The following is a 24,491-nucleotide window of genomic DNA, read 5'->3' on the forward strand; positions in this document are numbered from 1 at the left end:
ACTCTGCTGCTCCTCAGTATCTCTCCACACTCGTCCTTCCCTACACCCCTTCCCGTGCACCCTGCTCCATGGATAAATCCTTCTTATCTGTTCCCTTCTCCACTACCGCCAACTCCAGACTTCGCGCCTTCTGTCTCACTGCACCCTACGCCTGGAATAAACTTCCTGAGCCCCTACATCTTGCAAAGCGAAACAACCACAGAAGGTGATCTCTCCACAGGAGAAATGAAGAACACCCTACGTCTTGCCCCATCCTTGGCCACCTTTAAATCTGGACTGAAAGCCCACCTCTTTAACATTGCTTTTGACTCGTAACCACTTGTAACCACTCGCCTCCACCTACCCTCCTCTCTTCCTTCCCGTTCACATTAATTGATTTGATTACTTTATTTATTTTTTGTCTATTAGATTGTAAGCTCTTTGAGCAGGGACTGTCTTTCTTCTATGTTTGTGCAGCACTGCGTACGCCTTGTAGCGCTATAGAAATGCTAAATAGTAGTAGTAGTAGTAGTAGTAGTAGTAGGAACAGGAAGAAAACTGCTGCACATCAGGTCACTTCCTCCTCTGCTGGCTTACACCCTATTGTTTAGACAAACTATGTGGACCTCCCTACAACCCTGCAGTTCACCTAAACAGTCCAGTGTAAGCCAACAGAGGAAGAGGAAGTGAACTTCCTCCTCCTCCTCCACCCATGCAATCTCTGCAGGGGAGGGGGAGAGAGAGAGAGAGAGACTAAGGAAAAAAATACAATGATGGTTTCTTTGCAGAATTCTGCACAAGAATTGCAGTATTCTGTGCAAATTCTGTGATGCCTAGTTGCAGAGAATTCTACCAGGAGTCATAAATATCTAGACTCCTGTTCCTCATTTATTTGTTTCTTTGTACATTTCTTTTCTGCTAATCCTATATCCTCAGTGGATTAGAGATCTACTCTGCATCCCCCCCCCCCCCCGCCAATTCTTTGATTTTTATTGCTTTTGCACCTTTAGAAATAGAGCTGATTCTGTGTATACAAGTGCCCCCTCTGCAAGAGGCTAATCAAAGTCTGTTGTCTAGAATTTTTAAAAATCTGATTAAAAATTGTATCAACTAGGTTTATTTGGAATTTTAAAAAATGCACTGATTTTTATCCACCTTGAAAGAGACCAAGGTAAGTACCATTTCTCATGAAATGGACTTATGTCTTACGTATATAAAATTGTAGCAGTCTGGGGAGAAGGTTCTTGGCAGACATTCTTCTGCAGCTGTATTTTAGAAGAGTTTGTGGAGGGAGAGAGAGGTTTCAAGAATGGATTTGCTGGAAGGCGGCTTTTGCTGTCTTTGCTGGATTGTTTTCCGTACCAAATGTTTGCTGCTGTAAATATACAATTCTATTGCATGATAGTATTTTATACTAAAATAGGCCACACTAAAATTTCAAATAGTTAACTAATTAAAGCAGCTGCTCAGCAAAGGCTCTCTCTCTCTCTGTAGTTTCATGACCTAGAATGCATCTTTCAACCTAAATCTGCACCTATAGACATTTCCAAAATTATGCCTATTTGCCTTTATAAAATAGTCTCTCAGAACCATCTCTGGCAGTACAGAATTGTTCTCTCAAAATATACCTGCTGTATTTGGATATGTGCGTATTTTATAAAGTGCAGAAACACCTTCTCCACCCGATATGTAATAATGTATATAAAGAAACTCTTATTTAACATCAATAGTGTCACGTTATATACTCAACCAATGAGACTTACACACTGATTTCATCACAGGCTCTTTAAATTAAATGATTGTCATACTTTATATAAATTTTTATATTTTTAAATAATTCACTCATCATAGAATTTTTTCAGCACTGGATTTTGAACTGATATTTATTGACTGATTGGCAAGATGGGTTGAGCTGTTTGAGAGGGTGTTTTCTTGATAAAGCTTTAGCGAAACATGTTGCATGTCGGAAGAGAGTTTCTCCCGAGCCGACATTGATGAAGACATTCTATAAGATGAATGAATTATTTAATAATATCAAAATTTATATAAAGTATGTTATGACAATCATTCAATTTAAAGAACCGATGAAGAAGACAGTGTGTAAATCTCATTGGTTGAGTATATACCATGAATGACACTGCTGAGGTTCAGTGAGTTTCTTTATGCAACAAGTTTCTCCTATATACGTGCACAAATATGGAACAGACTCCCAAAAGCTGTGAAAACAATCTATGACTAACTAAATTTCAGAAAATCACTAAAACCCAACCTCTTCAAAACAGCCTATGCTACAGATCCAACGTAAATCCCCACATCTGGCCAAATAACTAAATCAAAGATCGTACTGGACATTATACAATCTCCCTCCTTTCGACCCTAATGGAACTTGGAATATATCTACCTCATTCAAACACAACACATTTTTGGCAAAAAATGGGCCTTTTTACAGGTGCGCTAAAAATGGGATCAGCGTGCGCCCAAAACCCACACCTACACTACCAGAAGTCATTTTCAGCGCACCTTAGTACAAGGACCCCTAAATGAGGTGTAAAGGCAGTTCGGTGGGAGGAGTATAGAGCATCACTCCTGAAGAGCATGATTACAAAGGAGGAGGGGGAGAGAGAGAGAGGGAGATGGTCGATGCCAGTTGCAAAGCTGACTCAGTTAAGCATGGGTCTCTTAGGCGCATGGAGCCCTCTGCAATTGCCCCTGCTTGAGGCCAGCCCTGATAGCCATTTTTCACATGGAAGACATGTTTGGAGAGGAAACTGAACCTCTAAAAAGAAACTGAGACTTGTTGTCAAGGCATAAATGGGAGTGTTTGCACATTCACCCTCAGATTTTATTTATTTATTTATTATTTATTTGTTACATTTGTACCCCACATTTTCCCACCTATTTGAAGCTCAATGTGCCTTACATAGTACCGTACAGGTGTTTGCCAGTCAGTGGATAACAAATACAAGGTTAAATTGAGGTCGATTGAGGTAGGTGTGTGTCAGGCACCATGAGGGTCGAGGGGAATGAAGATTATATACTGTCCAATATGGTCATTGGTTATGCTGTGTTGCTGGGTGTGGGGATTTACATTGGATCGGTAGGGTAAGTCTTTTTGAAGACGTTGGTTTTTAGTGATTTCTTGGTCATGGATTATTTTCACAGTTTTTGGGAGTCCATTCCATAGTTGTGTGCTTATGTAGGAAAAGCTGGATGCATAAGTTGTTTTGTATTTAAGTCCTTTGCACTTTGGGTAGTGTAAGTTTAGGTATGATCGTGATGATCTAAATCTGTTTCTGGTTGGTAGATCTATGATGTCTGTCATATATCCTGGGACTACACCGTAGATTATTTTGTGGACCAGGATGCAGATTTTGAAGATGATCCATTCTTTGATTGGGAGCCAGTGCAGCTTTTCTCGGAGGGGTTTAGCACTTTCGAAGTGTGTTTTTCCAAATATCAGTCTGGCAGCCGTGTTTGGGGCAGTCTGGATTTTTTTTGTGAGTTGCTCTTTACATCCTGCATAGATTCCGTTGCAGTAATCTGCATGGTTTAGGACCATTGATTGTATTAGCTTTAGAAAAATTTGCCTCGGGAAAAAAGGTTTTATTCGTTTAAGTTTCCACATTGAGTAGAACATTTTCTTTATTACGGAGTTTACTTGGCTCTCAATGGTAAAGTTGCGGTCGATTATGACGCCGTGTATTTTTAGGCTGTTTGAGGTAGGGAGGGTGTGTTCTGGGGTGTTTATGGTTGTGGGTTTGTATTTGTTATGTTCAGATGAAAGGATGAGGCAGTGTGTTTTTTCAGTGTTCAGTTTCAGTTGGAATGAATTTGCCCAGGAGTCCATGATGTTTAGGCCGTCATTGATTTCATTGGTTATTTCTGTCAAGTCATGACTGAAGGGGATGTATAGTGTGACATCATCTGCATAGATGAATGGGTTGAGGCCTCGGTTGTATAGGGACTTTGCCAGTGGGATCATCATCATGTTGAAGAGTATTGGTGATAGTGGTGATCCTTGAGGTACTCCACAGTTTGGCGCCAGAATTTGCACGTGGATCCAAGATTCTATATGGCGCGACTTAAGTTAAGTATGCAAATCCAGTTGTATTCTGGATTTGCGCATGCAACTTAATTACTTAACAAGCCAGTCAGAACTGGTAATTGCCACTTAACAAGCAATTATTCACACTAATTGGTATTAATTAGAATTTACGTGCACAACTAAGCACATTCTATAATGTGATGCTCGTAAATTCTAAGTCGCATAGATGAAAAGGGGAATTGTTTAAAATCTAAGGGATCCTTTTACCAAGCTGTGGGAAAAAAGGACCTGTGCTAGCAGTGGGGGCCATTTTCGCAATCCAGGGCCCTTTTTACCACAGTGGATTAAAAGACCCCAGACACACATGGCCATGTGGTAAGAGAACTCTTACTACGTGGTCATGTGGCAGGGAGCCCTTACCACCAACCATTGAGGTGGTGAAAAGGGCTCCCACGCTAAACCTGCGGTAACCAGGCAGTGAGCAGCAATGCTCAATTACCGCCAGGTTACCGCCATGCAAGCCATTTCTTAGGGTTTTATTTTCCCCCTGGAAATGGCGCACTTGGGGTGGGACTACCATCAGTGGCCATGTTGGGCCGGTGGTAGTCCTGGAAGAGCAAGCGGTAAGTCCTCATTGGGCAACACAACAGCGAGCTGTTTTAAGGTTTGCTCAGTGGTCCTTTTACTAAGGTGCGCTGAAAAATGGCCTGCAATAATGTAGGCACATGTTTTGGGCGCACGCTGAATCATTTTTCAGCATACCAGCAAAAAATGCCTTTTTAAAGTTTTGACGAAAATGGACGTGCGGCAAAATGAAAATTGCCACGCGTCTATTGGGTCTGAGACATTACCACCAGCCACTGACCTAGTGGTAAAGTCTCACATGGTAACCGGGCGGTCATAACCTACGAGCATCAAATGCCACTTGGCGCGCATCTGATACACGTGTCCAAAAATAAAAATTATTTTTCAGATGCGCGTATCGGACGTGCGCCAAAAATGAAATTACTGCAAGAGCCACGTGGTAGCCAGGCGGTAACTGCATTTTGGCACATGTTGGGTGTGCATGATATCTTGAAAATCATCACTGAAAAACCATGTAGTTAGCACAATTCTATAAACTACACCTAAAGTAACATGTAGTTTATAGAATGCACTCATGTGCCGATCTTGTGAGTTAGGTGCACCCATTTAGGCCATCTAAAACCAAGCCTAAATACCGGCAACTAAGTTTGGCGCAGATCGGGTGTATTCTATAATAGTGCACATAGTTTTTTGAAACGCCCATAACCTGGCATAAGTACCAATTATCAGTGCTGATTGGCTTGCTAATCAATAAGTTATATGTGTAATTTGGCCATGCAGCCAAATTAGCGTGCACAACTTAACACAGTATATATAGAATTGGGGGGATAATGGACCTATACCTGTACTTATACCTGCAAATAGAGTGGATAGTTTTCTACAGCACATTTCTTTAGGTAAAGAACTATTTTACTACCAGAAATAGCTTATAAAATTGCTCTCCCTATTACCTAAATCATATATGAGTTGAATATTTCAAACATGTTTTTTTTCTGAAATCCAGTACTCATTCAACATACTGAAATCCCAGGACTGAAAGGAATTGAATTTATGTTAGGAAAAACTGCAGCTCCCCAAGGATTAATTGCATTTTAAAACATTTTGGGGCCAACTCAAGCCTTTTATTTACTTATATAGACATGCTTTGGGTATTTTTTGTCCAGCGAAAAACACAAAAAAATGTGTCCCTTTCTTCAGCAGTGGCAGCAATGATGCATACTATATTTGACGGGGATATTCGTTTTCCTATGTCATTAAATTTACTTTGCTAGGAACAGACGGGCAAAATATGCCTTGAATGACCCTGTCAGTAGCAGCATTTTAATTAAACACTTACACATGTTCATGAATGACATGTTGATGTCTTCATAAATCTTTATACCTTCAGTTTTTACTAAAGTGCAGCTCATTCTGTGAGTCATAATTTGTTTCAGTGGCTCTCATAAAGTCCACCCATTTTAGAGTTAATCAAAGGACAATACTGTCTATGAAAAGTTCCTTGCAGCATCTTATATACACGCAGGTTTACAGTTTCCCTCTGATTAGCCCTCAAAGAAACACTATCATTAAAAATAATAGTGCACAGCAGTGTGGAATTTCTTTTTTCTTTTAGAATTCTTCCTCTGCAATTGTAATTTGCCTGCAAGAAACAAAGGACCTCATTCTATAAACTTTCCCATAGGAACAGAATGGGGAGGGGAGCTTGTTTTTTTAAAATACGATCCAAACATGTCTTCCAAAATGCACAACTGGGGATAAAAATGTTTTTAGCACAGTTTAGTGGCAGGCCTCCGTGTTGCTGCGAACAGCAGTGCCAGTTTCCTATGTTGTAAGAAAGATCATTTTGTGTGTTTTCATTTATCGCTTCTGTTATGAAGAGCTCTACAACATGATGCCTCATGCTGTACTTTTGATTGATCCCTGATGCAGGCAATTGCCAAAACATGGGCCATGTCAGGTCTCGGAATAAATATTGCTTCCTCTGACTTCTGACTCAGTCATGTGGTTCCGTCTGTGGCCTGATACAGTTTCTCTACCTTATGACATCTTGTGTTGTTTTTCCCTCTGATTTGCCTGCTACATACGTCTGGTTAGACTTCGGCTGTTTTGGGATTGTTTTCTTTTCTTGGGTGAAATGAGATATATGTGTGGATGTTAAATTGGGACTGGTGCTAATCTGGCTATGACTGCAGTTTGAGATTCGCATGCGGCCTGCCAAAGCTTTAAGCCCACTAAATAATTTAATTACTAACTTGGAAGTACTGGAACCTTGCAAGCTGGTACACCCTAATACCAGGGAATTTACCTTTTTTTTCTCCACCCCATAACACATATACACATATGCCCAGATTCTATACAGAACAACATATGTTGCACGTGCAAATCCAGTCCTATTCTAGACTTTTACGTACAACATAGGGGTCCTTTTACTATGACATGCTGAAAAATGGCTCGTGGTAGCGTAGGCATAGGATTTGGGCGTGCGCTGATCCATTTTTCAGCGCATCTGTAAAAAAGGCCTTTTTTTCGCTGAAAATGGACGTGTGACAAAATCAAAATTGCTGCATGTCCATTTTAGGTCTGAGACCTTACCACCAGCCATTGACCTAGCGGTAAAGAATCCGGGCGGTAATAACCTAAGCGCATCAAATGCCACTTGGCTTGCATTCATTATGTGCACCTGAAAATAAAAAAAATATTTTCAGATGCGCATATCAGACGCGCCAAAAATGAAATTACCACAAGATCCATGCGGTAGTCAGGCGGTAACTCCATTTAGGCGCACGTTGGGCATGCATAGACGCTTACACGGCTTACTAAAAGTGCCCCTTAATTAGTTAACAAGTCAATCAGTGGCAATAATTGCCACTTAACAAGCAATTGACACTAAATGGAATTAATTAGAATTTACACGCAGAACTATGTAGCATATTCTATAACATGATGCATGTAAATTTTAAGTTGCGTGGAGGGGCGTAATCAAACGGAGCTGGCCATCTATATGGGCGGCCACCTCTTAGGCCGGCCCCGCAAAACAGCATACCTGACTGTATTATTGAAACAAGATAGCCGGCCAACTTTCGTTTCGATAATACGGTCGGGGCCAGACAAATCTCAACATTTGGGCCAGCGTTAAAGATCACCGCCATTGGTTTCCCGCTGATAATGGAAACTAATGGCGGCCATCTCAAATCCGGCCAAATCCAAGCCATTTGGTCATGGGAGGAGCCAGCATTTATAGTGCAGTGGTCCCCCTCACATGCCAGGACACCAACTGGGCACCCTAGGGGGCATTGCAGTGGACTTCACAAATTGCTCCCAGGTGCATAGCTCCCTTACCTTGTGTGCTGAGCCCCCCAAAACCCCCCAAACCCACTCCCCACAACTGTACAACACTACCATAGCCCTTATGGGTGAAGGGGGGCACCTACATGTGGGTACAGTGGGTTTTGGGTGGGTTTTGGAGGGCTCACATTTATCACCACAAGTGTAACAGGTGGGGGGGATGGGCCTGAGTCTGCCTGCCTGAAGTCCACTGCAGTGCCCACTAAAAATCTGCTCCTGGGACCTGCATAGTGCTGTGATGGAGCTGGGTATGACATTTGAGACTGGCTTAGAGGCTGGCACAAAAATGTTTTGAATTTTTTTTTTGGGTGGGAGGGGGTTGGTGACCACTGGGGGAGTAAGGGGAGGTCATCCCCAATTCCCTCCGGTGGTCATCTGGTCAGTTGGTTAGTGATAGTCCTTGGGAGGACTTTACTGTCCTTGGTGGTGTGTGGAAATCATCCTATTCTTCAGGTACTCAGGGCCATTCCCTTTCAGGGCCTTGAAGATCAGATATAGAGTTTTAAATTTAGCCCTGTATTGTACTGGTAGCCAATGAAGTTTTTGCAAAAATGGTGTGATGTGGTCATGTCGCTTGCAACCTTTTATGAATCTTGCTGCTGCATTCTGAATCAACTGAAGCTGGTGCATGCTTTTTGTAGTCAGACCAATATATAGTGCATTGCAGTAATCCAGTCTTGATGTTATCATGGCATGCACAACTGGGATAAGATTTATTCTCTCTATGTAAGGAGAGAGGCAGCGTAGCTGTCGCAAATAGTAGAAGCAGCTCTTGTTATAGAATACACCCAGTCTGCGCATAACTAAGGTGTTGGCATTTACACCAAGTTTTATTTGGCGTAAGTGCCAATGTCCAAATTTAGTCACATGGATAGGTGCTCAGTGTATTCTATAAACTGTAGAAATGTAGGCTGCATTTTATAAATTTAAGTGTATTTTATAGAATATGCCTAGGCGTATTTTGCTTAGGCAATGAATTTTTTTAGGCGTGATATATATAGAATCTATTCTATATTGACTATTTTCTTATGGGCTCCTTTTTACGAAGCAGCGTTACCGATTAGCATGCACTGAATGCAAAGAAGCCATTTAATCCCCATGGACTTCTTTGCATTCAGTGCACGCTACTTGGTAGAAGCACTTTATAAAAGGAGCCATATGTCCAAATAATTATTTTCTTCCGTAATTAATGTTGAACTGGAACTTATTTTAATTTGGGGCCATACGTGTATCACAATGTCCTTACAATTAGGAACCAGGGAGGAAGGCTTGATATAAAGATTTCATTAAATCTTTGTGGAGGATCTTGAGTTTGTGGTAAGAAGGTCCTACACGAGGTTTAAAAAAAAAAAACAGGAACCTGCAAAGAAGATGTTAGATTTGGCTAGAGTGGTTTCGAATTTGAAGTAGAAACATATATTAACTAGATAATCACCTTACAGAGGCTGATTCAGTCAAAATCCAATATAACAAATTAATAAGCAGGAGAGCATAAGAATCCTTGTCCCTCATTAATGCTAAATAGTATTCAGGTGGTAATAAAGTTGGATGTATCTCTAAAGATTAGGCATAAGGTACAAACGATCACAATTTTGCATGCCACAGATATGAAGCTACTCAGGTAGCAAGAAGGGGTTGTGAAGCAGTTTAATGACTTTTATACTGCATAGTATAGGGCTAATTTTCCTGTCAGGAAGGATAGGGTAGAGGGTTTCCTTTGAAATCACTCCCATCCGGAGGCAAATCAACAACTGATGGATTTGCTGGAAGAACCGACCAATGTTGCTAAAATACATAGAAGTGTTCAAGGCTTAAAAACCCTGAGAGCACCCATGGGAGATCGGTTTATAGCCAAAGTTTTAAAGCCTTGGCCTCACAAAGGTATTCAAAGGCTTTAGGAAAGGACAGCACTACAGGAACATGCTCAGAGCACTCTCTCCACCCAGCTGTATAGATCAATCCAAACTGGAAACATCAGAAAAACAATCCTGCATATCAAGAAATGGTTAATAATTTGTATTATGTGATGCACTTTTCGAGTTAGTCTAATAACCCATAAGAAGGAATTTATTAGATTCTCCTCAGATATTAAAATGGATAAAAACTTTTTTCCCGAGAGAGGTATTTTGTAACTTAATACAGTCAATCGTATTATGTCACTTGGATTACTGCAATGGAGTTTACGCAGGATGTAAAGAGCAACTTATTAAGAAACTGCAGACCGCCCAAAACACAGCGGCCAGATTAATTTATGGAAAATCCAAATTTGAAAGTGCCAAACCCCTCTGAGAGAAATTGCACTGGCTTCCTGTCAAGGATCGAATCACCTTTAAAATCTGCTCCCTAGTTCACAAAATTCTCTATGGTGAAGTCCAGGGCTACATGACTAAACTAATCATCCTACCACTCAGGAATGCATTAAGACTATACCGTTCATACCTAAACCTTCATTACCCAAGCTGCAACGGTCTTAAGTATAAATCCACATATGCTTCATCCTTCTCCTTTATCTGCTCACAACTATGGAATGCTTTGCCAAAAACTATAAAAACCATCCCAAACCATCTAAATTTCAGGAAATCTCTTATGACCATTTTATTTGGAAAGGCCTACCCCAATGACTCAGCCTGGGTCTCCACTGCTTGATATACATCAATTTTATGTCAATTCTGGACACATCCACCCTTCCCTCCTCTCCCCTGGTTTCCCTGTTCCTTTCGTTCCTTCCCCATCCTCTCCATTATTTCTTATATAGGTTTTATTTTGTATTAGCTTAATTTACTGAATTGGTGTTTGCCTTTGCGGTGTGATGTAAACCACATTGAGCCTTTCGCAGTTGGGAAAATGTGGGATATAAATGTGATAATAAATAAATATAGAATTAATCTGAACTGTTTATTAAATAATATTCCATTATTTTTTTATATATATGAAAAACACTGCCAATACCTTTTGCTGCAAGCTTTGGGTATTTGGATTGGAATGTCTTCAGTTTATATAAAGACTTTCTTCTGAGGTCAGCGGAGATAAGAAATAAACCTGCAACCTATACAGAAAATATCATAGTAGTCCACCAAAAATAAAATTAATTAAAAAAAACCTAACAATATAGGTTACTTGTAGCGATACCATTTCTCTCCTACGATGGTCTGTGGCACCTCAAGGGGTGTGGATTACTCTGTGGTGAGACTCAGGTTTCATAATTCATGGGAGATAGCACCTATTTTGGTTTACCACCTGCGAATTACAGAGTTGTAGGACAGGACCAGCTGAGCTGGGAGACCTTGGCCACTGGGATTGTTTATACAGTCATGTCCAAAAGCTTTTACCTCAGACTAGGTTTTGTCCTAAACCATTAAAATATACTGTCAAGACAAAAGGGAATTAATAAAGATTCAGAGTAAAAACAAAACTAAACAAAAACAATCTAGCAAAAGTTCAAGTTCATCTTTTTCTCCTCTTTTAGGGTGAGAAAGCTCTTTCTTCTTCAACTACAGGGATTTGCTTCAGTAAATGGGGAATACAATTTACTTCAGCTCGTCTCTATACTTCTTCCTTGCTTGGGACTGCTTGAACCATGGTTCTCCTGGATCAAACACCTCACATAGCTGTCTGAATCCTACTCTTCCTTTTTCAGCATCAGAGGTTATCCTTGGTTGATCTTTCTTTCAAAGGCCTCCTTGAACTCCCGTTTTCTTCTTGTGTTTTACTATTGTGGTCCTAGCTTAGCTAGCCTGAAATCAAAGCAATGTATGATGATGTGGCTTTTAACCAGCCAAAGACTTAAAGCACTATGGTGCAGTGGTTTTGCTAGCCAAAAACAGGAAACTGCTTTTGAGTTCAGCATTTATACCATTCAGCTTTTTTTCCCAAATTCAGGGTTTCCTCCTATCATTACCTCACTGGTAAGGAGAGCGCTGACAATTCTGGAAAATATAGGGTGGCATAAAAAGGTCACATATTACAATTACTAGGACCACTGGTCCTTTGCTGGATAGAACCATAAGAGTTCTCTTCACTTAGACTGAGAGGAAAATAGCGTGCATGATATTTGCAGAAAGGAACATGCACGCTTTTTAGATGCCTACACAAAAAAACCAGATGCTAAACACATAGCTGCTTTTAGCACACATTCTTTATGTTAACTTTCAAAGAGAAATAATGTGCATAGGTTATTTTTGAAAATTTGTACAAAGTAGATATCTTAACAGTGTTCTCTTCAAAACAAAATTGTCAGCCAAGTGGCATGAAGGTGTAGCCGGGTGAGGATATGAGAGTATTATGCACTATTATAAAATTTTCCACTAAGTTAGCTGTGTGATCAGTAAAATCCTGCTGCGTGGTGTACTCATTCAAAAGGTCCTGGGGAACACACTGCTTAAGATCATCCATGTAAAAGATGCAAAAGGCAATTTACTGTAATACCAGTCCAGTTATACCAATTTTCAAAATGAACTTAAGTATGATATTTACTGTAACAAAACTCTCCAAGCAAATTTACAGTTGATAAAATGTTCAGGTAGCTTTTTCAACAGAATTTAGTTGCATACTTTTAAACATCAAAATGCATGATGTAAATGAACACTTCCTCCCCCTCCCCCAGGAACAGCTCTAAAGGGGTAAGGATAACTGTGCAAAAACGTGGATTATGTGCATACTTCTACTTGCAAAGCAGAAGGACAATTTCATTAGAAGGTGCAGGGTAAAAAGAACGACCGTGGGGCGTGCTCAGGCATCCAGTGGTATCTTTGATATCAGCATGCATAACGCACACAATAAAAAATATAATTTATTTTTTAGCGTTGGGGTATGTCCATGGTGGAGAGTAGGCATACAGTGGCCCTTTTACTAAGCTGTGTAGGCGCCAACGTGCACCAAATTGGAATTACTGCCCAGTTACCACGTGGCCCTTGCAGTAATTTCAGCTTGCATCCTCTTTGCGCATCTGAAAGATATTTTTTATTTTCTGGCGGGCGTAACTGATATGCACCAAGTAGCATTTGACACTTGTAAGTCATTAACGCCCAGATTCTTTACCGCTAGGTCAATGGCTGGCGGTAAGGTCTCAGACCCAAAATGGATGCATGGCAATTTTGATTTTGCTGCATGTTCATTTTTGGCAAAAAAAAGAGGCCTTTTTGACAGGCAATCTAAAACTTAGATCGGCGTGCATCCAAAACCCACGCCTACACTATCACAAGCCATTTTTCAGTGCACCTTTGTAAAAGGACCCCACATTGCGTTAATCAGTTAGCGCAGCTACATCACCATATGCTAACCAATTAGTGCGTGATTAGCATGTGAGCCCTTACCATCTACAAAATAGGTGGTGGTAAAGGCTCACGCACTAATGGTCATGTGCTAATGGGAAAATTAATATGTGGCAATTAATAGGAATAATGAAAAATTAGACCATTTTACCACTGTGCTAAAAGTGGCATGAAAGACCCATGCTGGGGATAGCACAGGCAACTTTTTAGCACGGCTTTGTAAAAGAGCTCCTGTATACCCATCTAAAATTGTCCTTATAGTTTTCACGTCTGCATGCAATTTGAAAACTGCTGCTCTATATGTATTTTACAAAAGGCTCCACCTTTAGCAAGCCTTTTGTAAAATACGCTACAATCTTTGAGTGTCCTGAATTGGATGACTCTTTTCCGACTAGATAACTGATATAAAATTGGGTTTGTGGGGGCTAATTTTACAAAACCATATTTGCACATAAAACACAGTTTTAAGAGCTTAAATGGGTTCTTACAAAATTAGGTCATGACTAAAAATATGCATGGTGCAACTTGGTGTGTGCTTTTGCAGAACGTATGCATGGGGTGGAGTTAGGGAGAAGCATGGGTGGTGTCATCATTTACATGGGTATCGTCCTCACTTTAATATTCCCTTATCTCTTGTTGGTCCTATTTGTCTGTCCTAATTAGATTGTAAGCTCTGTCGAGCAGGGACTGTCTCTTCATGTTCAAGTGTACAGCGCTGCGTACGTCTAGTAGCGCTTTAGAAATGATAAGTAGTAGTAGTACTAACATTTGCATCTGATTTCAAACAGGCATAATATCCACATCATTAATGTAGGTGTTACTACTCTGTAATTCATACTAGAATGTTATAAAGCAGGTCTGTCCAAACTCAGTCCTCAAGGTCTGCGTACAGGTCAGATTTTTAAGAAATCCCTAATAAATATATGTGTGAGAGATTGCCTGTCTAATAATTTCATTGTAGGCAGACCACTCATATGAATATTCATTAGAGATCTTCTGAAAATCTGGCCTGTATAGAGCACTTGCAGACTGAATTTGTATGAGCATGCTATAAAGTCACATAGGGCCCCTTTTACAAAGTGGCGATAAGCCCAACGCAGACTAACCATTTGCTAAAAAGGAAGTACCGCCGGGCTACAGCAGCAGCCTGGCAGTAGTTCCCACCCCCAGCACACCATCATATCCGGAGCTATAAAATATAGTTATTTTTGTAGCGCCGGTGTGTACCCAGTGGTAACTGGGCAGTGCCGCATGCTACCCGGTTACTGCCAGGTTAGTGTGGGAGCCCTTACTGCCACCTCAATGGGTGGCAGTAAGGGCTCCCCCCCCCCCCCCGAAATGCCCATTTCCTAAAAAAAAAAGAAAGACCTTTTACCCACTACGGCAAAAGGGGGGCCTCGGCAAGCTTCAAAAATTTGCGTTGCTCCATAGGTGGCTATTGGGGTCATTTTCAAAACAGAAAAAAGTCTAAAAAGTGGCATAAAGCAGCATTTGGACAATTTTCATGCAAAAACATCCAAATCAGTATTTTCGAAACCAATTTTTAGACGTTTTTCTTTGAAGTCCGTCAGAAGTTCATCCAAATCTCAAGGGGGTGTATCAGGGGCGTGTTCAGGGCGGGACTTGGACATTCCTGAGACTTAGACATTTTTCAGTCATAATGGAAGAAAACAAAAACATTCAGGACTAAAACTAAAACGTTTTGAGATAGACCTGTTTTTATAACAAATAAGGCACAACAAGGTGCCCCAAATAACCAGATGACCACTGAAGGGAATCAGGGATGACCTCCTCTTATTCCCACAATGGTCACTAACCTCCTCCCACCCCCCAAAAATGTGATTTAAAACATTATTTGCCAGGCTCATATGTTATACGCAGGTCCATTAGAACAGCATGCAGGTCCCTGGAGTAGTCTAGTGGTGGGTGCAGTGCACTGCAGACAGGTGGACCCAGGCTTATACCTCCCCCTACCTGTCACACTTGTGGAGGAAACTGTGCGCCCTCCAAAACTCTCCTGAAACCCACTGTACCCACATATATGTGCCCCCTTCACCCGTAAGGGCTATGGTAGTGGTGTACAGTTGGGGATAGTGGGTTTTGGGGACTCAGCAGACAAGCTAAGGGAGCAATGGTGAGATATGTACCTGGGAGATTTAAATGAAGTCCACTGCAATGCCCCCTAGGGTGCCCTATTGCTTTCCTGGGATGTTAGGGGGACCAGTATACTAAAAATGCTGGTTCCTCCTATATCCCAATGGCTTGATTTTGTGCGTTTTGCACTTGGACGTTTTTTGTTTTTTTTCAAAAATGGACCAAAACGTAAAACATCCAAATCACAAAACTTTCTATTTTTGAAAAGAAAAGATAGACATTTTTCTATTTTGAAAATGACCTTCTTTGCTATTCAGATTTTGGATGTTTTTTTTGCAAAATGTCCAAAGTCGGACTTAGACGTCATATAGAAAATGCCCCTCCATGTTTCTTTAGAAAATAGCACCAAAATAGGTGATTTATTCACCTCCAAATCTAAGCATCCTGTCATAAAATTAACCCCACCATATTTTATTTTTATACATATTCTCTCCTTCTCTATATAGATTTCAAAACAGAATTCCAAGTCCTAAATATATAGCATAAAAATCCAGAGGGCATTTTTTTACCTTGACCATTGGAATAGGCTTTTTTGAAGAAAAATACTGTTTTTTAGCTATTGAAGAAGGCTCATTTTGTTCCACCATTTTTTTCTTGTTTTCAGCTATGATTCTCTTGCGTTGTTCCAAATAAGGTCCAAAACTAGGAAGTTTCTGTAAAGAGAGTCAAAAAACAATTAGTTACATAGGTTCCATTGGGTCAACTGTACACTTCAAAGGTAATGAGAATCAATTGTTCTTTTTTTCTTTTTAAATACAAAAACTACAAATGCAGCATGTATTTGAAATACATATTTACATTTTGTTGTCAGATCTATTCTTGCTGTTAGGAATTTTCTAAGCTTCTTCTTTTTCAAACATGAGCTTTGATTTTAAATTATTTAACATGCTGCTCACAGATCAGATGACTTTTCATACCCCTATTTAAGGGGAAAAAAAGCAGGATTAGCAGTTGGATCATTGCATATCTGTAGGATCAGTGGCCATTAAAAAGGCATTCAGTGTAAATCCCTTTCTGAATATAAGGTTAATTGATTTCCTATTATAGTGGCAGATGCATAGTAGTGAAGTCTTTGTTCATTATTTTTTTTTATGGTGAATGAAATGCAAGACTGGTAGTCACCATTAACCCCTAGCAGAGGATGTGAAGCATCCTACTGTATTCCTCAAACAAAGGAAGAAAAAAAAATCCTGTTCAGGACGATCAAAACCTGCCTTCTACTGCATAAACTAGACAAATCTTTAGCAAGATTGCGATTTTTATTTGAATAGTTTCTCCAGGGATTCATCATGGATGAATTTGTTCTTACAGTGAAGTTAAATACTATCCTTTTAAAGATAAGAGTATCTTCCACTAAAACTCTCTCTCTGTCTCTTCAGATAGAAAAGGTATTACATTGCCGATAGAAGACTGACAGCGTAATGAATCAACTATGAAACCTTAAGCCAGTACAGCTTTGAGGTAGAGAAGTCTATTTTGATTATAATTTATTCATGGATCAATGTGAAGGTAATTGAGCATAGTATGAACTGGAAAGGGGTGTTGTTCTTTAACAGCAACAGGAAATGGTATCTTCCTCTCCCAAATTATCATAAAGTCCTTGTTAAGTGAATATCAGGAAGAATCCAATCTCACCACTGAATGCTGTGGTAATGGGTGCACTGCTCTATGTAATACATCTTCTATTTGTTTTATAACACTGCCTAAAACACCATTCTAATACTTTGTTCCCAAAAGTTTAAATTATGCATGTTATTTCGATAAGACAGAAACTTGCTAGAGCTCAGACGGAAAGCACTATTAGTTCAGGGCTCTCATAAAATGATGTCTCAGTGTTGGAGGCTTATATACTCTGCAGGGGATAGAATACAAGTCATTGTTCCCTGTGGTGCAGAGATTTGGGGTTAAAAAAACCCCGATTGCATTTGTGTAGTCCAAACTGCTATAATTATAATTATTGATTACTCTACCACTGACTTTTGGAAACAGGGAAGGTAATTATATAAGAGGCCACCTAACTTGTGTGGCAAATATGTGCATGGGTTTTACCAATTTTCATATCCCTTTAAAAATTACCTTGTGAATGCACAGATCTGCACCTGCTCTGTTGTATGCACATATTTCCTATTTTAGATGTATTTGTGCTTATTTCATGAAGTATGCATGTCAATGCTAACCTCTCTCTAATTCCAGTACTATAGTACTGCAAGCCTACTGCTAGGGGGGGGGGGAGCATTTTAGAAATGGCGCCTGACAGTGATCATTCCTTCCTGATCACCACTGGGCCACCAGGGAATCCAAGGCTGGGGACCATTTAGGGGGGTGGGGGACTTGGATTAAGGTACAGTGATTGGATCAGGGAGGTAAGGGAAAGGCTTTGACAGCCCTCAATCTCCAGCCCAGGAGCATAGGGCTACGGCTTTGAAGCCCGATGATCTGGAACTGCTAGAATAATGCTGCTTGTGAGGTGACTATTATCCCGCAGGTTGCTGAATCCTGTGGTAAATCAGTGTAGTAAAAGCTTGTCTTTCAATGTAACCAGTTATGTGCTGGCTTTGAAACCATCAAGATTCTATATGTTTTTCTAAAATGGATGTTTATGCTGCATGCACCAGGCCATAAATGTCCATTTTCCAGTATTTTAGAACAGACTATAAGTTCTAAAATACTGATGAAACTTTAGATGCATTGATCTGCATGTCTCAATTCCTACTTCTATGACCTGTCAAAAGGGGGCTGAAAATGTTTTTATGAATTAGATTTAAGCAAAAGAGAGGGTAATTGTCCACCCAGAAACAAACAGGAAACCAAGACAAGATGACAGGCCTGTATACAAGTTGGTGAACCGCAAAGATTTTATTCAGATGGACCTGACAGGACCCATGTTTCAGCTATAGAACCTATGTCAGGGATCTATGATACACATAAAAACAGAACATATGTAAGAAATACATCATAGACATATATGAAAAAAAAACGTATTCAAAGACAAAGCAGGACAGAAAGAATACTCTTAAACATAAATTTTATTTATTTATTTATGACATTTTTATCCCACATTAGCTTGAGAGTGACTCAGGTTCAATGCGGCTTACATGACAAACAACTAATTGAATGATACATGTTAAGAATACATAAACAGATTGCAAAAGTACAATAATGCTATAACAATGATTTCATCAAAGCTGATGTAACATATACGGTGATTAACTTGAGATGCAACTTTTCTTAAGGGTAGGTGGATATAGAAGGAGATTACCTGGAAAGGAGATTATACTTTATAATTTAGTTTATTAAACAAATAATTGAAGATGAATGGGTATGGACACAATTAATCAGGGCTAGATAGGATTAAGGAGGAAAGAAAAAGTGGAATTAATTGTAGGAGTGGATTCTGTTCAAATAGAATTCTTTGTTTTCTGAAAGGCTGAATTGAAAAAAATGAGTTTTCAGTAGGTTTCTGAAAGACTGGTAATCATCTGTGCACTTAATTGTCTTAGGTAAAGAGTTATAAATTTTGGTGCCTTGGTATAAGATATTGGCAGTGTGAATTGTTTTATAGATCACATTCTTACAAACAGGGAAAGGTAGGATGAGATATTCTCTGCATGATGATATGGCATTATGTGAGGGTAATTCAATGAGATTGTTCATATATGATGGGGCTGGACCATATAGAATTTGGTGAATGAAAATGCAGACCCGGAAAGATATTCTATCTTTTATTGGTAACCAATGTAGGTCATATAGAAGAGGTGTTGCTTTGGCAAAGTGAGGTGATCTACATAAGAAAGAGTGCAGCGGTATTTTGAGCAGTTTGTAGTTATATAGATAGATATTCAACAAAAATTTTAAAACAAATTATTTGTAATGATTATCATTTCAATTTCCATAAATGAAGTGCAATGTTTATCATTTAAATTTGAAAAAAAAAGAAAGATGCCACCTCTATAAGCTTAAAACTAATTCTAGAAAGTTGCATGCCCAAATTTGTGATTGGCCTGCAAATTTGGTGTTAACAAGAAATAATAGGCTTTAATAGGCCTTAATTGCATTAACTAGCATAAACTAGCAGTTATGAATATAATTGCCCTTCGTCGGTTGCATGCTCAAGTTCCACAGTGTACAAGTTCAAGGAGGATGTGAACCTGGGAGGGGCATGAATGGGTCGGGGGCATCAGACAGTTATGCACACACACAGGCTATAGAATACTAGCATTTACATATCTAACTGCCTACATGTAGGAGTGAGCATTTACGCTAGCCATTGAGCTGGTATAAGCGCTTGCACTTAAAATTACGCACATAAATGCAGACTTGTGCTAATATTCTATAATGGCATTTGCACATATAACTGTCCCAATAGAATTTGCACTTAGCACATATCATCCCAATGCTTAGCTTTAAGCTATGATGATAAAGTGGTACTTATTTGGCAAAGTGTTACAATCAGCAGCAGGTAATGCACCTCTAAGTGAAAATTTATATTGATTGAGCCCATGCAGTGAATGTGTGGGTGCCATAACATGACTCTGCTGAACTTCCACCCCCTTTCCAAGGCATTAATCTGATGGGAGCGGTGGGGGGTGGGGGGGGAGTGCTGGACAGGTTAAGTGGCTGAAGATTGAGGAGATAGTAGGTAGGTGGCTCTGATTGGTCCGCTGTTAGTAGCAGCAGGCCAGTAAGAGGCATGTTCTGGGTGGATATGGGCTGATTTTTGGCGGGCTGGGCTGATTTTCTGGTAAGCCCATTTGAGTTGTTTAAATGGAAGTTACAGGCTAATCAGCTGGAAGCATGGAAAGAGGAATTGATGGGTTCATATATGGTATCGTCTTGAGACCTTGGGAGGCTATGGCAGGGTTCTGCGGTACTTTGAACCCTGCTATCAGTAACTGCCATTTTGGTTGATTCTGCTCAGTATGGCAGACAGTATGGTCTAACTGGTTGACTTGCCTTAATATGTTCTTGCTGGTAAAATGACTATTTAAATTCCTTAAGTTGTGGGGAATGGTAGGAATGTAATTGGTTGTGTTGATTATTTCATGGTAAGTTAATTAAAGCTGTGGCTGGTTATTTACCACATGCAAGAGTTTGTAGTCTTTATTCAATATTTGGTGATTGTTAGTCAAATGGAGGTGGTGCAAATGCCCATTTTATGATATCTATATAGAAATATATAATATAAAATACATTTCCATACACACAATTAAAATAACATTTTTAAAACCTGCTTCTTTAAAAATAGCCATAAGATAGAGTGAATATCAAGCCCTTCAAAAACTATTGCAAGAGATTTCTGGAGCAGCATAAAGTATGTTATTGTAATCCATATAGTTGAAAAAAGATATAAAAATATTAAGTTCTTAAACTAAAAATAATAATTTGTCATTGATTTAAAATCTAATGATTAACTCTTACTGAGACATTAATAAACTATGCATATACTTCTTTGACTTATATACCAGGATCACCAACATCTGAATAAAGTCTTTGTGCTTCACAATTTGTGTCCAGGCCTGTCACCTTGCCTTGATTTCATGAATTAGATATTTTACATATTTCATTGCATGCAATTTAGCTACATGAAAGTATCAGACACACTTTTATTTATCAGTTGAATATCATAGTGTGCAACCCCTTTCCACTTTCCTGAAAAAGTACTATACCTATCTTTTAGAACCCGGTTAGGAGAACAAAGGATGTCATTCAGAAAGAGGATGAGACAAATTGACTCATAATTTAATAGACATTTATGTTACTCAAATATTAGGTAATACATGACAAATCTTCTTTAAGGGTTCTTTATATAATGGATTTTGTTCTTTTCTTATAGGGATATTCCTTTCACATCTAACTTGAAATTATTTTTTCTAAATCATTTTACAAAGGATTTTTTAAAATTTGGTTCAGTTTTCTGGACTTTGACAAAGTCTTTATCCTAAGATTTATTTAAATTCAGTCTTGTTGGGATAGTTCTTCTTTAAGCGGCCTACAGGTAGTAAACCTGTGAAGCACCAAAATGAAACAGCCTGCCTTGATTTGTTATATCTCCTTATTTGACATCTAATTGGTTGACTGTATTCTATTCTAAGCTACCTTTAACCAATCAGTGTAACACCAGCAAAAACATTCCAGGGAGTACAGTCAAGTCTTAAAAGATGACCGACAGCTTCAATGGCCAGGCAGCATCAAGATTCCAAAAGGTGAGGTGTATACTCGTTCTCATTTTTTTATTAGGCCTAGCCCAGTGGTTCCCAAACTTGGTCCTGAAGGCACACTAGCCAGTCAGGTTTGAAGGATAGCCACAATGAATATTCATGAGAGAGATCTGCATGCACTGCCTCCACTGCATGCAAACCTATCTCATGAATATTCATTGTGGGTATCCTGAAAACCTGACTGGCTAGTGTGCCTCCAGAACCAGGTTTGGGAACCACTGGCCTAGCCCCTATGGCCTCTAATTCTATTGATATGTCAGACTCTGAGAACACCATGTAACTTTGTAAGTCTAAGGGCCCTGTTTACTAAGTCACACTGTAGGCGTGCTAATGTTTTTACCACACGCTAACACCAGAGACACCCATAGGAATATATGGGCGTCTCTAGCAGTGCACACTGATCTTTGGTGTGCACTAAAAACGTTAGCATACCTTAGTAAACAGGGCCCTAAGTGCTTTGAAAATATATCCCTGTTTCTTTTTAATAATGGGACACGTAATTATTTACATAGAGCTTTCAAAATTTATCCCCCTGACTTCTTGAGACCTTTGGGGGATAATTCTATAAAGTAGCACCAACATTTAGGTGCCAATACATGCATAAATGACTAGAATACTGGCATATATGTGCACCTAAATGCAGTGGCATATAGTCTGAAGGTGGGTATACACGTGGGTGAGGTCTTGGTGGGACACAGAGTAATCCACGTAAATTATAGAAAAGTATCATTTACGTGCACTTTTCAGAAATGTAGGTGTGTAAGGCTCTATTGCTGGCATAACTGCTCAAGACTAAATTATAGGCACATAGTGTTACACTAGTGTTCTGTAAAGGAAAGAATGGGCACCTAAATATTGGTGCACTATTATAGAATTGTCCTTTTAATGTTTCCTTCTCTAAAAAATTAAACCATTAAAGCTCTATATAAAGAAGTTTCTAGCTGACAATGAGGACAGGCTAAGTGATTACTTTCACAAAAAGGCTCTTATATTTTAGCTCCCTTAACAGTCTTATTAGTTTTATTTTCCTTTCTTTGTAGAACTAAGTTCAAGAATGTCATCAGACGGCAGCATAACTCAGCTCTACAAATGCCTGAAGGAAGCTATTATATATGTGTTAAATTTTCTATTCCATTTCCCTAGCCACGTTCTATTCATAACCTTTCTTTAATTAAGAAAACATTAAATATCTTGTTTATTTTTATCTCTACAGGTGATCTATGAGTTTAAACCTAAGGCATTAAATTAACATAAGTGATAGGCAATTGGGATCATAATAATGTACATACTGTAATATAGTACAATATCTGTACTATAAATTCTTACAAGAATAATTTGCACAGGCAGCTATGACAATCTCAGCAGCTCTGTTCCCCATTTACGACTCATGATGTCATGTCGACCACCAGCCAGTTGTTCAGTAATGGTGCACCCCTTCTACTGTTTCCCCTGCTTGCAACTGATTATATAGTGGAAGAGATTCCATCTCCTTGGCATACCACTCTCATAAGGGCAGGAGCTCCTACTTAACAATTTTTATTTATTTATTTTATTTATTGCACGTGTATCCCACACTTTCCCACCTATTTGCAGGCTCAATGTGGCTTACAGAGACCTGTTATAGCATAACTATACCAGGTTAAAGAAAACAATTGGTATTAGATAGAGGTAGAGGAATACAGGTAGGTTTGAACAAGTCATTATTGGAAAATACATTCTGTGCCATTTTGGTTAGGTATTGTGTTGTCAACACCTAATATTAACCCTACCAGCTGTAATAAAAACCCTTTGATTTGCTCCTCCTCCTATAACACAGAAATGGGTAGGAAGTTGGAAGTGGCGTAGGAAGGGGGGGCGGTGGGGTGGTCCGCCCCGGGTGCATGCCGCTGGGCGGGTGTCGGCTCCACTGCTTCCCTGCTCTCTCTGCCCCGGAACAGGTTACTTCCTGTTCTGGGGCAGAGACAGAGCAGGGAACCAGTGGAGCCGACGCAGCTCCCAGCAATGATGTGCACACGGGGCGGAGCGCCAGTGGTAAGAATGCGCTCCGAGGGGGGACGCGCGCGCCGAGGGGGGGTGCGCCGTGCTGCACCTGGGGGGAGGGTGTGCAGTGGCGACCCGCCCCGGGTGTCAGCCGCCTTCGCTACACCACTGGAAGTTGGTCTCATGATGCAGAGAAGGGCGACGAAAATGATAAAGGGGATGGGACGACTTCCCTATCAGGAAAGGCTAAAGCGGCTAGGGCACTTCAGCTTGGAGACAAGGCAGCTGAGGGGAGATATGATAGAGGTCTATAAAATAATGAGTGGAGTTGAATGGGTAGATATGAAGCGTCTGATCACGCTTTCCAAAAATACTAGGACTAGGGGGCATGCGATGAAGCTACAATGTAGTAAATTTAAAATGAATCAGAGAAAATGTTTCTTCACTAAATGTGTAATTAAACTCTGGAATTCGTTGCCAGAGAATGTGGTAAAGGCAGTTAGCTTAGCGGAGTTTAAAAAAGGTTTGGACGGCTTCCTAAAGGAAAAGTCCATAGACCGCTATTAAATGGACTTGGGGAAAATCCACTATTTCTGGGATAAGCAGTATAAAATATTTTGTACATTTTTGGGATCTTGCCAGGTATTTATGACCTGGATTGGCCACTGTTGGAAACAGGATGCTGGGCTCGATGGACCTTTGGTCTTTCCCAGTATGGCAATACTTATGTACTTATGATGAAGAAATGTATGAAGGCAGTCCACTCAATTTTCATCTATATCTTTATTCATAGGCCATTCCAAAATGTCAGCAGCATATAGCTTGATCCATTGGGGTGAATATCTACCCCTGCTGAGCTGCTAAAGATAGTCACCTCTTTTTCAAAGGAAGCTATATTTAGCTGTTTGAAAAATG

At 39.8% G+C, this 24,491-nt stretch overlaps 1 protein-coding gene across 3 annotated transcripts in view; it reads right to left on the bottom strand.

Moving 5' to 3' along the window:
* The window catches only part of DPYD (dihydropyrimidine dehydrogenase), a 1,476,885-nt gene that overhangs the window by 28,797 nt on the left and 1,423,597 nt on the right, over positions 1 to 24,491 (bottom strand). For all 3 annotated transcript variants that reach the window (XM_030205306.1, XM_030205305.1, XM_030205304.1), the window contains one exon: positions 15,888 to 16,031. In XM_030205306.1, the coding sequence (XP_030061166.1) occupies positions 15,888 to 16,031 (144 nt within the window). The remainder of the gene's footprint in view (positions 1 to 15,887; positions 16,032 to 24,491) is intronic.

This window comes from Microcaecilia unicolor, chromosome 6 (assembly GCF_901765095.1).
Source record: "Microcaecilia unicolor chromosome 6, aMicUni1.1, whole genome shotgun sequence".
Taxonomy (NCBI): Eukaryota; Metazoa; Chordata; class Amphibia; order Gymnophiona; family Siphonopidae; genus Microcaecilia; species Microcaecilia unicolor.